Below are 17327 nucleotides of genomic sequence, written 5' to 3' on the forward strand. Positions count from 1 at the left end.
AATGAGTTCCTAAATCTAAAGAGGGAAAATATTTTCTGGATTTGTTCATCTCGAATTTTGTTTGATATTTTATTAGTTTATTTTATATCTTTTACATTTTATGTTTTGTATTTGTTTATTTATTTCCTCCACCATTTGCCACGCCCGGGATGGTTGGTGACCAACCATAGACATGGCTCGGCGAGCTCGAGACTTGCCCGACGCCGGAGTGCTTCGGCTCGCTTGTGGCCATCGCCCGGCCGGGTTGCGGGGGAGGGAGAAAGAAAGAGAAAAAACAAAAAAATAAATTACAAATCTAATTTGTTTTAGCATAAGATAAAAGTTATGAAATTAAAATCATTTTTCAAATGAGAATCAACTATCAAAAGAAGAAGAATGGCACATCCTGGAAGATGGTCGCCTGTGGCCATCGCCTCATCACCGATGGGGTGGCGAAGATGGTCGGCGGGGTCATTGGTGCCTTGGTAAGGGTTGGCAATTCTCACCAAAATTCTCGGTGGCCAGCTTGGTTTTTTTCTTTTTTATGTTCTCTTTTTAGTTTTATCATTTTATCCTTTTTTTTAAGTTTAAAAATATAGAAAAGGAAACAAAGAAATAAAAAATTTTAAAAAATAAAGGACAAGAATGTCATTGACCAATTGATGATGTTTGGTCCTTTTTGATGCACTTCAAGCTTTTATTTGAATAATTAAAATGAGAAAATAAGCATTCCTCTAAAGGTCTATTTATTTTGTGAAAAATAATTAATTTAAAATATATTTTGTTAAAAAAATACTTATATTTCTTGGAATAATCAAACAATTAATTTTTTTTTCATGATCAGTAATAACTCATATCTAAATATTTTCGTGAACAATATTTTCCTCATTCATTCTAATAAATATATAATGAATCATCGTATTAATATAATATATTTTAAATTGTTTATTTTTTGCCAAATATATTTTTTGTTTTTGCACTCTTCACTCTTCGGTGGATTCTTTCAAGAACTCTCAGTTCAGGACACAAAAGAAAGCGCTCTATCTCCCTCAGCAAGATCAAGAATTCTAGTTCAGCAGCTGTCATCCCCCGGTTCGTAGTTCGTACCTCCATTTCTCCTTAGTTCTGTCGTCGTCAACCAAATTTTGTGGCATTTCTTGCTCTCCGAGTTCGACTCTTCGTCAACATGGGATCGATCACTGAGAAAGCTTCTCTTTTCACTTTCTGGGTTGCCCTTTTAGGACTGATTTTATCACTTGGGAATGTTGTTTGAAGAATTCGAAGCAATATTTGGGGAGCCCCAAGTGGAATGGTCGAACAGAGGAGGTCATCCACTGCGGCGGTTCTTGTACTATGTCCACGCTCCAGACCCTTCTCACCTCAGGATTCACGTCACTGATTTTCACTCCAATACTTGGGAGGCTCTTCGTTCTGTTCATGAGCTCGAGGACATGGTTTGTCTTCTTGCTTTTTAATTCCCTTTTTGTTGCATTTTATTTCTGTTCTTTATTTTCTCGATACAGATATCATTTTTAAGAACTTTAGCTTTGGTGGGTGTTTTGTGAATAGGAAGGAGGGAAAAGGTCCGATTTCATAATTTTCTCGTTTATTTTCTCGATACAGATATCATTTTTGAGAACTTTAGCTTTGGTGGGTGTTTTGTGAATAGGAAGGAGGGAAAAGGTTCGATTTCGTAATTTTCTCGTTTGTTGGGTTGTGCTTGGTTTGATCAATGAATGTAGAATGCTTTTATTATGGAATCAGTGAGACCAACATATAATGTACAACCTCTTTCAGAATCAGATAGTTATTTCGAGTGAGTAAATTGTCGGGCATGCATTCGTCTTACGGCTAGTTCCAATCTCCAGATCTCTGAGTTAAGTGGGGATGTAAAAGAAGCAAAAAAGACCAAATAAATAAATAAAAAAAAAAAAAAAAAAAAAAAAAAACAGAGATGAATGAGAACATAAAATGCAACTATATTGAGAATGAGTCGGTGACTAGAGCAATAGAGACAGGATTTGTAGTTGGGTCTTGAAAAGATAAGCAACTTTTGCTTGGCCTTTATCCTTTATGTCAGGCTCACTAGGATTTATTTTAGCTTGGAACATCCGGTTATCTCAGTATGAGTTAGACATCTTTAGCTCCATCTCAACAATTCCTTTTTTCCTTCACAAGGGATTGTGAGTATGTGATGTTCTTCAATGGTATCGCGGGTCTCTTTACTAGTTCGTATTGGTGGTGCACAATTTTGTGGAATGAAGGTAGTGGGTCTGATTGTTTGATAGAAAAGAAGGTATAGTATGTGTTCTTTATGGAAATTTCCTGGGAAAAATGTTCGCTTTCTCCTTATGATTTCCTTTCTTATCTCCTGGCATTCGAATATGTACCATTCTTAGGTACTTCAATCTCCTTGTTTGTTTTTTGCGATATAAAAAAAAAAATAAATCTCCTTGTTTGAAGATTTAATATCTGGATCCAAAGTCATTTCTAATTTGTCTAGGGTTCTTTCTTGTCCCTGAGCCTGATGTTTCTTGGCTAGTCATTGGTGGATATATTGAGGTCACAATAACAAATTGAGCCAATGAAATGTCAATATCTATTAAAATAGAGAGCCTAACTGGTGATGGTTGTTTTTTACAAAACTGAACTAGCTGGCCCACTTACGCCAGGAGCAGTGGTATGACTGTTTGATCAAGGGCATTGTGATGCGGTTGATGCTCCCACATCACATTGTCAGTGTCATTCTCATCGAAAGTCTCTGGGAAGAATGAGTGTATCGTGTTATTTTGAGACAACTCGTGACAAACCAATTAACCTTAATGATTCTCAAACTACTATCCAACCGTTCGATTATTCCTTTAGCTATGAGGTAGTCATACTATACCTTTTGAACTACAAGTGCAGAGGGACAACATTGGGATTGGTGGCTCTTGGTCTGAGTTCATTGACTATTTCGTGGCTTCAATAAAGTCTGAAGATGTAAAACTTGTTATGCATGGACAATCGGACTCAGGTGGTGAGTCTTGTTTGTTCTTTGCTCTTTTGTTTCCTTTACTGATTTACTTACGCTCCTTCTATTATTACCTCTACCTAGTTATGTTCATCTGAGATTGCCTCTTTGATCTTGATTTGTTTGTTCGTGATCCATAGCAATTATAATGGTTTCTTTCAAGAATGGCTTCATCTGTTTATTCATGATATTTGGCAACTTGTAGAGGTGAAGTTTCTTCAATGTGGCTTGAATTTGGACGTCATGCCATTTTCTGGAAAATATATGTTTTTAGCTTCAAGAATGTCTGAAAAAGATCCTTTGTCCTAGCAAGAGACTTGCAATCGTTAAAGTTTTAGAGCCCGTCCTTCACTGCAAAAGATCCTTTTCTCCTAGCAAGAGGCTAGAAATTGTTGAGGTTTTGGAGTCCACGTCTGTTGAGAGTATTTAGCCAATGGGGGCATATTTGTCATTTTCTTTATTATTTTCTGAATAGCAGCAATAAGGGCAATATTGTAATTCTTGGCTTTTTGGCTTTATTATAAATAGATAGCTTGAGGTCACATTGACCTAACCAATCATTCAGTTTTGTTTTTTTCTCTCAACACCGTCCTTCACTGCAGTTATATCATGATGCAGAAAAAGTGGGCACTAAAAGATTGCAGTTGGGTGAGGGAAATCAAAAACTTCTCGAGTCACTCTAAGTTGCTTTTCCATATAGCTGCCTCAGGAATATTGCACAAGACATTTTTGACTATTCTTAATGAAATTATAGATGGATTTGCCATCAATATCTTTTCAGTTGCCTATTGGACTTTTTTCTGTGTATTTGATTAAGAGAAGCTTCACTGGACCTCTAAATGAAAGGTTTCTCAACTGTGATGAAATTGGTGCCTGATTGATGAGAAAGGTAATGTATTCTTGGATATCCACAGTTGAAATACCTTGCTGGTCATAGTAACTAATGGTCATTCTGAAGATTTAAACCTGGTCTAATAACATATTCTTATCTTTACAAAGAATAAATGTGTAGTATGATCAGTTGAAGTAGTACATTTGTTTCTTCCTTCATCATGTTGTCATGGTGTCTTTATGTGTTCGGGCATTTGGATCTGCATAAAGTTGGGAACTTGCTCATAAGTGCAGATGATATGCCAGTAGATAAACTTGAATCTTCTGATATGCAGGTGGTTGAAGCTGTTTGTAAATGTTAAGACTTGTAGTTAGGAGACTGGGAATTGTCATTATGTACCACAAAATAATGTAGCATTTAGGGTGTATACTGCCCTATTTGGCCAAACAACTTGCGTTGGCTATTTCACCCTATTTGCTGGTAAACTCAACTGCTTTACTGTTGGGAGTTGTCATCAAGATCTTTAGACACCTTAATAGATAAAAACAGATTGGGAGACAACCGTTATCTTTCAGTTATTTTGTTTAGTAATAGGTGAGTCTAAACTTATATGCGCTCTTATCTGCTACTTCTTTGAGTATCATTTGACAGAGAAGCTGCAACATAAGTTGACGTAGATGGAGGCATCTTTTGAAAATTTTATGAGGCTTTAGATCATCTGCTTTTGTTCTTGCAGGGGCTACATCTGCAAAATTAGTTGCTCAGAAAGCCAAAGGAATGCCATTGATTTTGGTTACTCTAGTAAAACTTGTGGATTTTGCTGCAAGGGAGTTGATGGGCAACCTGTCAATGCAGCTCTTCATGGCATTAAAAAACACTCGGACTTCACTTGCAGAAGGTGGTGCTTCATGTGTTAATCTTTGTGAAGCTTGCATTGGATAGATGCTCATTCTCTTGCTTGTCACTACAGAACAAGAACGCTCTCGCCAGTTGACAAAGCTTATAACTGCTGAAAAGGTAGGATATAGTTCTATGTATTGTTGATAATCAATTGTTGTGTACTTTTTCTCTCACTGATGATGCATATTTCTCTTTTATGAGTAATGTTCCTGCTCCAATCATTTAAGTATCACTCAATGTTTTTATGCTTGTTCTTGATCTGAATCCTGTGGTATGTTCCTATTGTTGGGAGAAGAATGAAAGCATCCAGAACAAGCTCGAGTCATTTTCGAAGAAGCAGAAGTTGCCCATAACAAGCGCTTTGGCCATGTCAGATGCTTCAGACCCTTCTACGGGTAATGGCTCTCTTCTCTGTTTTCTCACATTCTTAGTATATAACAATGCACAAGCTGGTACTATTGCTTATGGGCTTTTCGTGATCTTGTATTTGTCTCTATCCACTTGTGGTTTGAGGTGAGGATGAGCTTTTAATATTATTCTTGTAAAAAGGAGGGATTGCACCACTAGAAGCTATTGCATTTGGGCAGTGACAGACAAAAATATGAATATACCAGGAAGTGAGGGAGGATATTATGACTCATTTACAAGATGTTGTGTAAGGGGGCATATAGTTGATTCACATTGACTGAGGCTGGGTGGACTGGAGTTTGGGCATTTGTACGACAAATACAGCTTGGTTTTGCATTTTCAGTGCCTTTTCATGATCTATTTGTCCTGTCTAACCACATTATTGTTATTTTTCTCACTTATCAAACTGCAGAGAAAGTAGTAGTACAAGATGCAACCTCTACAAGAGTTACTAATCGTGTTGTCCCTTCTCATCGGAGGTAATACTCAGCTGTTTATTCTTATTGCTTTTACTGATTGAGCTACTTCAGTATGACTAGTAATGCCACTTTTCTTTATCAGGTCAAAAGTAAGGGGTGTGCTCCTGCAAAATCCTGAAGATGATTAGCTAGACGTGGGAAGTCATTTTTCAAGATGGTTTACTTTGTTCTGTAATTACAACATCAGCTGTCGGAACCAGGAACAAGATGTGACACCCAACCCTTAGGATAAACGCTTAGATTTTTCTCTTTTTAAAGTTATAATGTCAAGTCTGTACATGTTTGTGAAATCTGATTGTGCTGGTGATTTTCTTGCCCGGCGTATGAGTTTCTGCTTACTGGAAGAGGGAAGTCATCATTTTGCTTTAGTTTTTTTATGTGCAATGTGTTACATATCAATAATTTACATTTGGACAGTCTCTGCATCTTATTAAATACATGCTTGTTAAATTTCCATGTTATGGTTCTCTTCTTTGCTGTTTATGCTTGCTGATCACCTAGGTTAATAAAATAGTACCTACCACTTGCAAATGATGGCAAGCAAATAGAAGATTACATGATGAACTATTCAAGAGCTTATTACCATCTGAACCGGAATTGGCTAAGGAGAACTCTGTTACATGGCAGCATGACTGAAAATGTGATGTTTCATTCCATTTCAGAGATCTTACTGAATACTCAGTTATTACATTGATATGGAGTCATGTTTAGATGTACTACTTTATGCCTTGTGAGTTTCCTTCAAGGTGCAATTTATGTACTGGCGAAGTTTTATTCCGTCTTACTACTACGTGCCTTCTTCTAAAGTCTGTTGCAGGTTTGTTGTTCCTCTATTTCTCATGGCATTCTGAATTTCTACCAAGTTGTTGCCTGAACAATGCTTGCGCGACTCTTTCCTCATGGCCTGGTTAAGTTTTGGTACAAAAAAATTGTGCTGTGGACGAGTTTTTTCATGCCAAATTGATTAATGGAATGGTTGGTTTGTTGAGTTTCGACCAGATAAGAAGCTTCCATCAGCTGGAGCAGTTGGAGAAAGTGAGCCTGAACGAACTGCATTGATATAGTGTTGTGACTACTGCTTCTCTTGGCTAATATCTCGGGTCTCATACTTAACTTTTCCTTGTCATTCGCTGCTGCCACTTTTCGAGTCTGCTTCGGTTAGTTTAGATCTAGCATTTGCCGGAGCTTGCCAATCACGAGATTCCTATCAAGAACCTATTAGCTTTTATGGACTGGGATTTCTTATATTGATTCATATCTGGAGCTGCCCTGTTTCCATAGTGTGCTGTGTTGCAACCACAATAACTTGTGGTGGGCATGAACTTCCAAATGGCTTACTTGGCTACTTTCTGCGACCAGATGAAGTTTTGGTCTCGGAGACTATCTGCATATGAGAATATGATGCGGGCCGGGTTGTTCTTGCGGAGGGTAAATGGGAGGTGTCCCTAGCTTCTCATTTGACAGGTTGGTGATACTCTTAAGGTAGTCCTTTGAGTCTGTCTAACCTCTGTCTTGGATCATGCTCAGAACAGAATCTGATACCTCAGAGTGAATTCTGTCGACATGATGTGAACTATCTTCACTAGAGAGGAGTCACCCTTCAAAATGGAGGAACTGAAAATTCTCTTCAGACTCCAAAATGTACACTTGATTTTATATGTGCATTTTCATGGACAGGAGATTTGGATCGTTTGGACAGCGCGTTTTCAGGTACTGAATTCTACGGAATATAATATCAGTGCATTGGACCTATTTCTTCCTATGTGATCGGCGTTGTCTAAAGGCAAGTATGATAGGTGGGAAAATGGTCCAAAAAGTCCTAAACCTATTATACGGCAGCTAATTTAATTATAAACTTTTCAATTGTGCCAGTTTAGTTCTAAATTTTTTTATGATTTACCAATTCAATCCTAAACCTTTTAACGATTTGTCAATATAGATATTCTAGATCTAATTATCCAACTAATAGGTTTAGGACTAAATTGATAACTTTTCAAAGGGTTTAGGACTAAATTGACATAATTGAAAGGTCTTTTTGGACGATTATACCTGTGTAGGCGCTTGAACCTCGAGTATCTAATACAGAAATTTCAAACTACAGACAGGTATACTTTAAAACAAAAGTCTATTAAAACATTGATGTATATATGTTTCAAAGAAAATACAGCAGCCACAAGAAGCATCTTCTCTACAAGGAGAGAGAGAGAGACAGAAAGGGACAGAGAGGGATCACCCACAAACCATCAGTGGACTAACCAAACCTTACAATCTTCAAGCTAGAGCACCTCAGAGGCCTCTCTGCGAGCATCTGCATCTAAGGATGACATAGGAAATGAATCTGTAAACCAAGATGTAACAAACCATGACGAGCACATTTCTCCACCTGCTCTCCTCTCCATAACCAACCTCCCTGAGCACGTCCTCGCCGGTCACTGCACACATCCCGAACATGTACTCCAAGCATTTGCCCGAATTTGAGAACTCGTTGATCAGGAATCCCTCAAACGGGTACTTGAACAGCGAAACGTAGTGCATGAAGATCCAGTAGCTCGGTATCTCCTGCTTCGAGATGAAGTAGCCCGAGAACAGAAAGAACGAACCCATCACACCTGAGATCACTGAGTTCCCAACAATGAAATTTGGCACCAAGGCACTGAAGCATACCACGACCGAGTTTGCCGTGTACAGAATCAGCCAAATTATCAGCAAGAAATGTAGGAATGCTGTGAAATTGCTGTTTAACCCAACAAGCCAGTACAATGGCACTGCGAATGACACTGCCAGGATGAGCAAAAATGGCAAGTAAACAAGCCCATTTGCAATTGCATAGGATGAGACTCTGTAGCATCCGCAAGATGTCTCTTTCATCAGAATCTCCCTCTCCTGCAGAAAGATGGGCAGAGCCTCCGTGGTGCAGGACAGCAAGAATGTCAAGATGAACGCAAACAAGCCCACCCTTTCTTGAGCACCAAGCAGATCATCCTTCAAGTGGCAGAAGATGGAGCCAAGGACGAGCCCCGAGACCAACATTTGGATTGTCCGGCACGCGAAGAGCTCCTTGGTCCGGGAAATGTTCTTCGAGAACCGGTGCATTAGCAAGAGAATCTCTCGCAGCCTGGAATTTGCGAAGCAGTGGGGGAGATCGATCCTGACATCGGTGGTGCTCTCATCAACGACCTTGGATTGTTGGAAGAGCTGTTGGAGAGTGAACTTGTGGCTTCGGCTCTCACCTCCCGGTCCTTCCTCTCTCTTCTGTGGCGGTAACTGAGGAGGCATTTCAACTTGTTGCACTTGGTTTTGCGAGTGGCGGTGGCTCTGGATGGCCTCGATGGACTCGATGGCGAATTCGATGACGTTCACATGAGGTGGATTCGGCAAGCCCATGAGCCTCAACTGGACAGCAAGCTGATCAGCAGTTCCCTGGTGAAGCACGGAGCCATTGGCCATCAATAGGATTGAGTTGAACTGCTTCACAATCCGAAACCCGGGCTGGTGTATGCTGAGAATCACGGTCCGGCCTTGGGTCTCAGCCATCATCTTGAGCATATCGATGATCTGAAGGGCCGAGTTACTATCCAGACCCGAAGTGGGCTCATCGAGAATCAGGACCCGAGGGTCGTGTATAACGTCGACCCCAATCGAGACGCGCCGCCTCTCGCCTCCAGAGACCCCGCGGATGCGGTCGTCGCCGACCCTGGTGCCTGCCACGTGTTCTAGCCCAAGCTCCTGGAGCAGGGACTTGACCCTCGAGGCCAACTGTGATTCAGGAAGCCTTAGCCTCAGCCTGGCACTGAACATCAAGGTCTCCTCAACAGTCAGGAGTGGGAAGAGAGTGTCCTTCTGAGCAACATAGCCAATTATCTTCCTGAAATGAGCCTTGTCAATGGGCTTCTGGTTCACAAAGATCGAACCATTCTGCGGGGCGATTTTTCCTGCCAGGATTTCGAGCAACGACGACTTTCCGGCGCCGCTTGGGCCGATGATCGCGAGGATTTCCCACGATCTCGCCCTGCAATTCACATCCTTCAGGACTTGCCTAACTCCCGGATCTTCACTGCCTTGCTTTGGTTTCTTTTTTCCTTCTAATTTCCCATTGAAACTTGGGAAACAAAACTCTTTCTTTCTTGTACTGATTCTATAGTTGATACCGATGGCTTCAATCTCACACCCTTGTTTCTCCATTGAAGGAGAAGATGGCAACAATGTGTCTTGAGTTTAGTCAGCTTCTCAAGCCAAGCTCAAGTTCTGTGCCAAGTTTATCAAAAGACTGAACTATATTCTCTCTCTCTCTCTCCCTGCTTTCTTGAAGTACTGTTTGAGCCTCAACTCAATGCCAAATAACAGTTAAACAAGTAGGGTTTCTTTCTTTGTTTTTCTTCCTTTAACAAAGATTAAAATGGAGGAAACACTCTGCATATATTACATGGGTTGGTTCACGTGCACTCGTTCTTGCTGTTTCTTGTATCTGTGCATAGAAAATGGATTATGTAATGGTTTTTAAGTGACCCTAAAATTAATAGTCTGTTTTTTTTTGTCACAAAAGAATATATAACGATTAAGGAAAATGCTTTCCTGACAGATCTGTCAAGAACGATACAAGCTCAACCGTAGATTTATACACCATCATTGCGTATTTTGCATAAAGCACTCATTAATTGGTAGATCGTGTGGTAAGAAATAACTGGCGGTTACGTAAAACTATTAGGCTAATAGCTCCCAAAGATTAATTAAGAATTATTGTGGGTCTACTCTTTTAATAATTTTTGACTTGTTGCCACAGTCACATAAATACTATTATGCTAGCAAAGCCCTATATACTTCACTCGCCAAGGTGATACGTGCAATCTCTCTCTCTAGGTCCCTCTTGTTGTGAATTATGATCATGTCTCCATCAACTTTTTATACTTCGAATCCAAAAAAATGAAAAGTTTTTGCAACTTCGTCATACACGAAGAAATCATCATGGATTTTGATATGGATAGGTATTTTATATCTGAGCCGAATTCTTTCTGGTTAAAAGAATCTCTGCACGTATACAGTCTACATGGATGAATTACACGTCAAAAATATATTAGTACCTGGTACGTAAAGGGCTTTGCTGGGTTTTGTTCCACATGAAAAGAGCAAAACTATAGGGAAGAAACGCGGTTTGGTTGACAGTTCCTTCGCTGGGGTTTGGTATGAGAATTGGTTGAGCAAGCTTTGCATGGCATTTCCCGTGAGAGCTTCATAAGTCAATTGTACAGCCTGGTCCTGTGGTTTTTTTCTATCGTTCTCGCAAGATTCCTGGTATTTTCTGTGACATGTCCACGATAAGATATCAAACATGGCTCTGTGAGGCAGTTGGTAGATCAGTCTCTGAAACCCACATGTTGGAAAATTAGAAAAATCAATTTTTGGCAGAGCAAGACGCGAGTGAGTTGCCTGTGGTTCTCTAATTTATCCAAAAGGAGCAATGCTAGGACAAAAGTCCCTAAGAAAATTCTCATAAAATAGGATATGTAATTAATGAAATGTGTCTTTAACAAGTTGGTCGTGTTCAAACGGACATCGAGAGCCGATAAACATCAACTTGTACATGAACCACAAATTATACAAACATAATATGATTTGTATAGAGTTTAATTTTATGTGGTACCTTCCCGCATAAAGTTTAATGTTACGCTTCGACTTGAATGATTTGCCTTTGATTGGATGATCAATCGACGATAAAATTAGGTTTTGTTGTGAATATGATTTCAATACTTCGTCCCATTGCGGATATAACCATATGAGGATCTCGTTTGCCGAATTAATTTAAACCTAAGAATTTTCTATCAAAAATATGTCAAAAGACATGAAATGCTTAGAGTTGCAATAATGCCTCTTTTTCCTGTAACTCGCATGTGGGCCCTTGGCATCTGAAGATTGTGACCACAAACAAGGCAGGTGTGGTCCCTGTGGGGGCCTCCAGCTTGTGGCTGAAATTGCATGATACTTAGCGGGTGAAATTCACATTAATATAGACACCATCTCTAACAAATCATTGTCTGGTCATCTCAATTCGTCTGATGCTCAGGTTGGATGAATGATTTGGACCATCTCTTCCAAATGTAACCATCGAGTGCAGCCTACACCAAGCCACATGTCCACAAGGATAAAAAGTTTCTGAAAATGATGCAAAAATAAATAAATAAATAACTATATGATTTAATGGACCGTCCTGATCATTGGAGTGAGGTTAAATCATGTGGGGGATGGTGAATCTTTTGTGTGGTCGAGAATTAAAGATGGAGAGATTTTCTGGTTTGAGAGGGTCTCCCAAGTCACCATTTGTCATTGTACCTCAATTTGTGAAGCTTCAGTTTGTCTGGACATGGAGACGAATTCGCACCCGTGAACCCCTTTATAGTTCACTGGTCTTTCCCACCAACATAGACATGTAGCCACCACAAAAAAAAAAAAAAGGAAAGAAAATCGAAAAATAAACATAAAAAATGGATCTAGAAAACCCTAGACCACCAAACTATGTTCTTCATATATATGTTATTTTATGCATTAGGCCACCTTACTTAATAGTGAACTCTGCCCGTGAACCTTATGTCTCTGTCCGCCACCTTCTTTAGTGTGCGACCTTTCTGTATACAAGATATTGCTCGTCAACTTTCGAGCTTCTTCACTATCTTGCATAATAGGAAGTGCCAAAAGATTCGCACGGCGAGGCTCGCAAAACTAGATACATATCTGAAAGGTAGAGGATGAAGACATGTGCTGCTTCGGGAACCAAGTGTTGTGCAGTTCTGTGATCTAATGGAGAGGCATACGAGAGGGCTTAGTGTGGATAATGCAGATGACCAAGCAAGAATCTGGTTGACCCCCCTCCGAAAGAATCGGTCGGCATTGCGTGCCGTCCTCTAACTGTCCGAACCCTCTAAGATAGAAGCTTAGGTACTTAAGGTTAACGTATTGATGTGTTATGCATGCAATGGATGCATGCTTTGTATGCAGAATGTAGAGATGTGTAGATTATCCATGTAAAGATGGGAATTTTTGCTTATTAAGTTCTAAACATTGCAATTTTATCATGAGGTCTGGGCGAGGACCACGATAGGCCATCACCAGGCTTGGTAGAAAGAAAGAAAGAAGAAGAAGAAAATAAATGAATAACTCAAATTTTTTTTTTTAAAAACTTATAAAATTGTCTACGTCACCAGCGACCATGCCACGTAGGACGCCCGGTGCCCACGTCAAATTGGATGAACTCAATTGGCAAACTATCAAAAGGTTTAGACTTAATTGGTAAAATTGAAAGGTTTAGGACTGAATTAGGTAAAATGTAATAAGTTCAGAAATTTTTGGACGGTTTTGTCTGTAATGGTAATTTTCTAAGGTTTATTTCACATTAGTCTTACTCATAGTGGTATTGGATAAGTTTTTCATTTTTTCTTTTTTTGGCATTATTGTTCAAATTCTTGGTCCATAGATTTCGTTCTTACTTTAGTGTTCATTTCTTTAATACATCAAAAGATGTGATGACGTGCCATGGGCCTTATTTTCTTTGCGTTTGTGGTGGTGGTGACCCATGAATCTTGTTCAACTTCGTATGCAGACTCGATTTAAAAGCTCAAATTCTGGAGTTAAAACAGTTGCGGACTCGATTATAAATTGATATCAAAAGTCGAAGGTTTCGAGTTCAAATCCTCTCGCCCCTTCACTCAAATTTTCTGCTTTCATGCTTCCTTTCATACGAAAAGTTTTGTGTCAAGGCAAATGTTAAGTTGTACACTATAATAAATTTTAAGCCTTTTGGATTTATTCATTGATCACTCAATCTACCTTAGGCTTTCGGCTTTCTCAATGCTAGCATTTGGCTAATGGAATCCCAAATACACTTGCCAAACGCCTCATATTTTCTCCAAAGGACTTTAGAAGCTCAAAGCCCCTTGGGAAAGCTGAACGAAACATGGCCTTAGCATGCACTTATGAAGCCGACGATACTGACTACATATACTAAGATTGGTGATTAAATTTGATTCTGTCATCATTAATCAGCTACATGCATGATTGAAGTAGGAGGCTATTATGTACCAAACAATAAAAATTATGGCCAACATATCATATCTCAACTATCTATTAACACAATGATGAGCTGAATTAGAACTGTGGAAATTACAGTCTCAATTTTGCTAACAGACTGCTCTATCCTATAGTTAAAGTAGACTTCTCCATGTCTTCTTCATTCTTTAGCTCTATCATACTGGGGACAGGGGTTGCTCTTGACCTAAGTTGCAGATAAATGGTGATAGCATCTGATAATATAACACTGCTATCCTTTTGGATTCATCTCAATCCATCTTTCGAGCTCAAGCGGATCATCTCCAGCCGATCTTGCCACCCAATCGGGTAACCGCTGGACCGTGATTTGTATAAGAAGCGCCAGATCTCCGTTGAGAAGGAAAATCGCATCTCTCTTTGCTGTCTTCCTATGTCTTGATCATAGGAGGACGTATATGCTTTCCCCCAAGAAAATGGCAAAACTCACATTACATGCCCTAAAGAAAATGAACAAAGAAGACCCACGTTCGCTCTTTCACTTGAAAACAAGAAGACAACCACCCCTTCATGCCTGTCCATTTGCGCATAAAATAAGAAAACCTCAACTGCTGAACATAGGGCTTTGAGAGAGAGAGAGAGAGAGAGGTACAATAATGTACTCTCTTCCGCCAGTGTCGTTTCTGCTGTTGCGTTCACGAGACTCCCTTGAAAGGCTGGAGCTGGACTGGTTCTGCAGTGAGTTGTGACAGAAAAACAAAGGAAGCTCATAAGACAAACCCTGTGGTTGGAACCCTGAAAAAAATATCCTGTGATTTTTTCTGGTTTTTCTATTTAGGATAATTGTCTTAACATGCATAAAATGACAGGTTTAACATAATTTATCAATTTTGACCCCCAAAAAAAAAACATAATTTATCCATGGAAAAAAATGGATAATATTGCTCCACAAAACGAGGGCCCTTATCCCAAAACAAAGGTGTGTTTGGTTCTTTTCTCAGGAAAAGAACAATAATTATCGCATCATCGTTGAGTTTAGCAAATCCATGCATACAAAAGTACTTGCAGATTCCCAAGAAGGTGGTCTACAACAGTTGGCCACACACATGATTATGTATGCAGAATTCTGTTGCTAAGGCAGAATTTTTACCTGTACCGATAAATCCCAATGAGCATTCAAAGTTATTAACAAAAGAATATCAGTAACTTTTTTTTTTTTCATGTAGCTTATTGGCAGCTTACTTTTATGAAATTATCAATATTTTCCGAAAGTTTACATTTACCAATTATTATACTAACTCCTTACTTGTATCACTTGCTAAATTTTCATATTTTACAAAATCTTATATGAATTACTTAGTTTTGGACTATCAACTTTTATTTTAGTTACTTATCAAATTTCGAATGATCTTTTTGGATTTACAGAAATTTTATTTTCCTCCATTAGAAGTATATCTAAACTAGTGTGCACCAGCCCTTCTCTCATTATTTTACCATATAGTAAGGGGTTACCAACTTTTTGTTGAGTTATGTATTGACATTTATTTGTACTTACTAATTAAGTATTGGCAAGTAACTCAAATATGAGTGGATAAATCATAACTAGTAGGCAGAGGTTGACAAGTCCCTCAAAAAAGATCGGTAATTTCATATGATTATTGATAAATACAAGGCGATGATTATCGAGGTAAAGGAAAGCTGGTAAAAGATGAGAGAAGTTTTTGTTTTGGCATAGATAAGAGAAGTCAAAATTTGACGACAAAAAAAAAAAAAAAGTTGATAACTCACAGTACGGTTTGGCTGCGCAAAACAAGTTGGTAAATTTAATTAGAGAAAAGTTGGTAATTAGTAACATTGATAAGCAACTCCACTATTGGTAAGTAAAAGCTAATTGTCGTCTACCGGGGGAAACAATGGTAAGTCACACAAGAAAAACCTCGTACGTTCATATAAGAGTTAACAGATTAATTAGGCGTTGGTTAAGAAAGATAATAGTTGGTGAACGATAGACAAACAATTAATTTTTTTTACCAGCCATTTTTTTTTACATTTATTAACTCTTTTGAAAATGTATAAAAAAATAACCCACGCTCTTTTTTTCTTAAAATGTTACGGTGGAATCGTTCGAGCTGTGAATTAGTCTAGTTCGGCATCCTCAATGAAGAAAATTACCTAAATATTACATCGAAACGTCTTTATACCTACATGAGAGTATCTTAATTTAATTTCTTTAACAAGGAATATCCGAACTTGATATTCAAAAATTTCCCCGTGGATTTTGTCTAGAATGAAGAAGTAGATAAATGGTTGAAACCGGCGTTATTAAGACTAAAAGTACATAAAATGTTAGTCTCGAGGGAAATTTTTATTTATTTATCTTGTGATTACACAAGTTTATTTTGGGGAGAATAATTAGATGCATTGTTGGACTACCCCAGCTCCAAGAGCCCAATGAGTTTGCACTTCCACTCTTCCAAGAACAATCTCCTCCGATGAGCTCTCATCAACCCCTGTCCGTCATATAGTTTATTTTATTTACATATTGATATTACTAATAAAACAGCACATTTTCTATGAATTTTATAGTAATAGAAATATACGACCTACCAAAACAAGGCCAAGAAACCAGCAAAATAAAGGGGAAAAAAAGACTTAAAAGCAAAGTTTCTGGTCAAACATCTAAGCTCCATTAATTTGTTTATCGAAAAACGAGTGATTTGGAAATCATCTCTAAAAAAAAAAAAATGATTGCTCGTATTATTTACGAAATTAAATGAATGAAAAATATTTATATCGTTTATGTAAAGGTTTAGACACGATTTTTTGTCAGTAATGAAAATATTTTTCATTGACTAATTATTTAAAACGATATATGTGATTATTTTTAGAAATATATTACTTATTTTTGGCGAAATAAACGGAACCTAAGTTTGTCTGCTCCGGCAGCCCTATGCTCCATACATCAGAACTCTAAGTGACACCGTTTTACGCCATCAAAATGGAGAGTTACATGGGAAAATGGGCTGCATCTCAGAATGAGCCATATGACGAGCTTAGGCTGTTACTCCATTCTCCGCAGCGGCCCATTTCTTGATTTCGATTAATTCATCAACAATCACATGGTCCATCACATATGAGAAGAAACTGTTAGCACATTTTCTAAGTACATGCATCTTTTTTTGTTTATTGATATGACAATTCTGTTCGTCTCGCAAAAAATAGATAATTTGAAAGTCATTTTCTTAAAAATGATATCTTGTATTGCTTAAAATAATTCTTTATTAAAATAATTATTTAATAGAAAATATTTCTAATTACCGACAACAATTTATGCCTATATGTTTTCATGAATAATGAAAATATTTTTCGTTTATTTTTTTTTTTAAGTGATACAAGTGACCATTTTAGAAAAAAATATTTTTCAAATCATCTATTTTCCTCCAAAGAAACGAAGCCTATGTGTATATTCGTCTTTCACCCAGTGTACATGAGACTTCATTCAAGAAATACGATTCGTACTTTTTACTAAATTCTTATGAAAGGTTATATTTGTAATTTCAACTGTTTGTAACATTCTAAAGTCCGGTAATATATTGGACGATCTCTTCAATGTTTGTAACTCGATATTAATAGTTAATAAATTGTCTACTTCCGACTAAAAAAGTTAGCCTGGATTTTTCTCTGA

At 38.2% G+C, this 17327-nt stretch overlaps 2 protein-coding genes across 5 annotated transcripts; one reads left to right on the forward strand and one right to left on the reverse strand.

Annotated features, from left to right (window-relative positions):
* The first annotated feature begins 945 nt into the window (after positions 1-945).
* LOC115750515 (photosystem I assembly protein Ycf4) lies at positions 946-6056 on the forward strand. 4 transcript variants are annotated; one of them, XM_048272736.1, is made up of 9 exons: positions 972-1071; positions 1255-1433; positions 2158-2275; positions 2887-2998; positions 4561-4722; positions 4795-4841; positions 5020-5119; positions 5545-5611; positions 5694-6056. In XM_048272736.1, exons 2-9 carry the CDS (start codon positions 1333-1335, stop codon positions 5737-5739), a joined length of 753 nt encoding a protein of 250 aa, XP_048128693.1. In that variant the 5' UTR covers positions 972-1071; positions 1255-1332; the 3' UTR covers positions 5740-6056. The 4 variants fall into 4 exon arrangements, with proteins under 4 accessions (XP_048128695.1, XP_048128693.1, XP_048128694.1 ...); XM_048272738.1 differs by lacking the exon at positions 2158-2275 and having other exon boundaries at positions 946-1071; positions 1221-1433; XM_048272737.1 differs by lacking the exon at positions 972-1071 and having other exon boundaries at positions 1086-1433; positions 2887-2995.
* Positions 6057-7699: 1643 nt separating this feature from the next.
* Positions 7700-9974, reverse strand: LOC115750513 (ABC transporter G family member 5). Its single transcript, XM_030687919.2, has one exon. The coding sequence runs from the start codon at positions 9791-9793 to the stop codon at positions 7898-7900; it is 1896 nt and encodes a 631-aa protein (XP_030543779.2). The 5' UTR covers positions 9794-9974; the 3' UTR covers positions 7700-7897.
* Positions 9975-17327: the final 7353 nt, after the last annotated feature.

The sequence above is a fragment of the Rhodamnia argentea genome, chromosome 11 (genome assembly GCF_020921035.1).
Source record: "Rhodamnia argentea isolate NSW1041297 chromosome 11, ASM2092103v1, whole genome shotgun sequence".
NCBI classification, from domain to species: domain Eukaryota; kingdom Viridiplantae; phylum Streptophyta; class Magnoliopsida; order Myrtales; family Myrtaceae; genus Rhodamnia; species Rhodamnia argentea.

Bases quoted from the DNA above. Each gene is read 5' to 3' on its own strand.
- LOC115750515 (XM_048272736.1), top strand. From the start codon at position 1,333: ATGTCCACGCTCCAGACCCTTCTCACCTCAGGATTCACGTCACTGATT. The intron at 1,434-2,157 runs GTTTGTCTTCTT...TTCCTTCACAAG, and splicing joins TTCATGAGCTCGAGGACATG to GGATTGTGAGTATGTGATGT. The intron at 4,842-5,019 runs GTAGGATATAGT...TGTTGGGAGAAG, and splicing joins AGCTTATAACTGCTGAAAAG to AATGAAAGCATCCAGAACAA.
- LOC115750513 (XM_030687919.2), bottom strand. From the start codon at position 9,793: ATGGAGAAACAAGGGTGTGAGATTGAAGCCATCGGTATCAACTATAGA.